Source organism: Crocodylus porosus, unplaced genomic scaffold (genome assembly GCF_001723895.1).
Source record: "Crocodylus porosus isolate Cpor-Errol unplaced genomic scaffold, CroPor_comp1, whole genome shotgun sequence".
NCBI classification, from domain to species: domain Eukaryota; kingdom Metazoa; phylum Chordata; order Crocodylia; family Crocodylidae; genus Crocodylus; species Crocodylus porosus.
This window is the reverse complement of record NW_017728942.1, coordinates 3,769,794-3,772,872: the sequence shown is the minus strand read 5'-3', so window position 1 is coordinate 3,772,872 and position 3,079 is coordinate 3,769,794. Positions and strand designations below refer to the sequence as shown.

Here is a 3,079-nt window from a genome sequence, read left to right as displayed (position 1 = left end):
CGGACTAGATGATCTACTCAGGTCCCTTCCGACCCTAGAAACTATGAAACTATGAAACATCACAGGAACACTGCAGTGGTAAAGAGCACTGTACTGTTAACTGCTTGCAAGCCCACTTGTGGCTAATCAGGAGAAGTACAAGGTGGACTTTGCTAACTGGTATAAATGATGCTGAAAGCCTTTGCAACAGCTGAGCAAGAAGCAAAAATGATGCAGGCTGAGTCACACTGCAAATTTAATTTTTTTCATTTTTTTTGACTGGTGTGCGATAGTTTATTTTTATACTATTCCACTGGGTTTTAGCAGGTTTATTACAATCTCCCAGAATGCACTGAACTATTGTGGGACTCCAGGTTGCTATGTATCCTCTGAAATTTCAGTGTACCTAGGGAAATTGGAAATTATGAAGTACTGATCCCAGTATGAAAGCTTGAGTTCTCATTCTATTGATCAGCCTCCCTTTCAGGACTCTTCTTACAGTAACTATTCACTGCAATGCACAAACTTTAATTTTGACGCTTACTTGAAGATTAAAAAGAAAAGTCAAATGGAAAGTCTTGTGGGAGATTTGCTAAATGTACACTTCCTACACTAATTTAATCTTCTATATATTTTATACAGAAACACTATTATGTTAAGCTAGTTAACAAGTGTTACTTTTTATATAATCCACAATAATGTTATCAATATTGAAGTACATAAGCGCAAATACTGTTAACTAGTACATGAGTAATACCATCATTAAAAGCTCTCTGTCTGTAAAATACATGAGATTATACTTCCTTCACTTTTGAACAGTGTACTGTTTCACAAATTCATTAATAATATTTTCCAGGATAATATCTGTCAGCATAAGGACTCCCTGGGCCTCTGTACGTACAGTCAGAGTTAAGCCTTGTGACAGGGGCAGTTCTGAGACGGATCACTACATAGGTCCACCCACCTGTTTTGCCCACCACACCTCTGATACAATTAATAAGTTGCTTTTAAGTGGGAGGTTTCCCTTTCTTTGCCCTAATACCAAGGGCATCCCAAGTGTCACAGATATACTACTATCTGTCATTCTCTGCCCCTCTGGCGCTAGGGCTCTCTGCACCCTTGTAGCTGCACCCCTCTGGCACTAGGGCTCTCTTGAGGCCTCCACCTCCCCTATAGCCTCATCTGCAAAACCACTGGTGCAAACACCACCATAGGCATAAGCCCCTGGGCTATAACTTAAACACCTAAAATGACAACAGCACTCTGCCCCTTAAGGGGGGCAAACTTCCACCCTTGAGACAGCATGCCCGGAGTTTTACTGCACTTGAGTGGTCAAACAGGTGGCACCAGGTCTCAGGCAGCTCCCTCATGCAGGAGCTCCTTCCCCTGGCAGTTGTCACAAAGAGGGCCCTGCTAGCTCCTGCCCTGGGCTTATATGCCCCACGGCCCTGCCTCCTTCTGGGCATCTTACTGCCTGCAGGTGCTAGCCAATTACCTCATTAGGCTGTTGCTCAGGCAACCTGCAGCTGTGGAGCTCTGCCCAGCTTGCAGCACTCCCTGGCCCAGCTGCTTCAGCCCTTAAAGTAGCAGGCACTTTTTAGTGCCTGGGTACAAGCCTTTTGCAGCGAACTCTGACTGCAGCCCTATATTGCAGCTATGATTTACAGATGAGGATCTTCTCTCCCAAAACTTTACTGCTTTGGGCACGAAGAGGGACTCACAAGACATACAGGCCTGATTTAATTATCTGGCTATAAACTGTACAATGCAAGTCATGTTTCCTTGATTTTTCCAGCCTTTTCAAGAAGGGTTTCAGCCTCCTCTTCTCAACTGGATTCCAGACCTCCCACCATACAAGGTTTAGAAGGGAACTGTGAGGACACAGAGTTGTCTCCATACTCATCTTGATTGCCAACTTTGTTAGGGGCCTTTTCTGAAGTCCACGTGTATCTGTGAATCAAACGTTCTAGGAAGCGAGTACCCACCTTGGATACTCAATATCTGCTAAAATGTGATGATCTGAACCTGACACTGCCACCTACCCACTTAGCCACCACTGGAAAAGCTAAAAATCCACCCAGGTTCAGCATCTAACAGCAAGGGAAACATTCCTTCACAGTCACAAAGAAAACATGGGAATGAGTGCAGTGCTGAAACATCTTAGAACCCAGACCCGCTCTGATCCTAAAGCGAAAAGAAATGGATGCTCCTTTTAAAATACAAAACAGTGTTAAGGGGCAGGACAGGAATATTTAACACTGCTCTTCCCCACCCCCACAAGCTAAAGGACATATCCCTAAGATGCTACCAGTCAACTTCTGTGTTCCAGGCCTCAACCTGAAGAGCAGAAGAACCATAAAAGAAGAGGTACCCCTTCTTTCAGCAGCAACAAAAATCTTTGCCAAAAGGGCTGTGGGAGCACCTTGGTTTCTGTAATATTCATTTTTAAAGCTCTACATTTGCTACTATTCAATTTAGCAAACTCTGCGGGGGTCTTATTTTTAAAAGGTAAATACTAACCTGTGCTTGCCATTCATTTCCAAGCCCACCACAGGGCAAATAAAGCATGCACACTGGATGTCATTATACTTATCCCCTTTTGTATTCCCTTTATCACCATTCCAGGCAGGATTATCAGTAAGATTCAGCTCTGTGACATTCTGAAATATAAAAAAAAAATACGTTTTAAGATTTTTTTAATACACACTAAGGCAAACTGAAAAGCTAATGTTTCTGAAGAGATTCTTCCTGTATGCCTTATTATACTAAAGCTTTCCACAGCTTTGAAAGTTATGCAAATAATTTCATAGACATTAGGGCTGGAAGGGACCTCAGAAGATCATCGAATCCGGCCCCCTGCCCCAGGGGCAGGAAGTCAGCTAGGGTCAAAGGATCCCAGCAAGATGAACATCCAAATGTCTCTTGAAGGCATTCAAAGCAGGTGCTTGAACCACCTCCGGTGGCAGTCTATTCCAAACCTTGGGGGCTCGAACAGTAAAGAAGTTCTTCCTTATGTCCAGCCTGAAACGGTCATGAAGGAGTTTGTGACCAATTGACCTTGTCATCCCTTGGGGCGCTCTGGGGAACAAATGTTCCCCCA

The 3,079-nt window shown here is 43.7% G+C and overlaps 1 protein-coding gene across 1 annotated transcript in view; it reads right to left on the bottom strand.

The window, feature by feature from the left end:
• Positions 1-3,079, bottom strand: part of RTFDC1 (replication termination factor 2 domain containing 1) — a 51,937-nt gene that overhangs the window by 45,319 nt on the left and 3,539 nt on the right. The window contains exon 4 of the mRNA XM_019548169.1: positions 2,500-2,639. Within this exon, the coding sequence (XP_019403714.1) occupies positions 2,500-2,639 (140 nt within the window). The remainder of the gene's footprint in view (positions 1-2,499; positions 2,640-3,079) is intronic.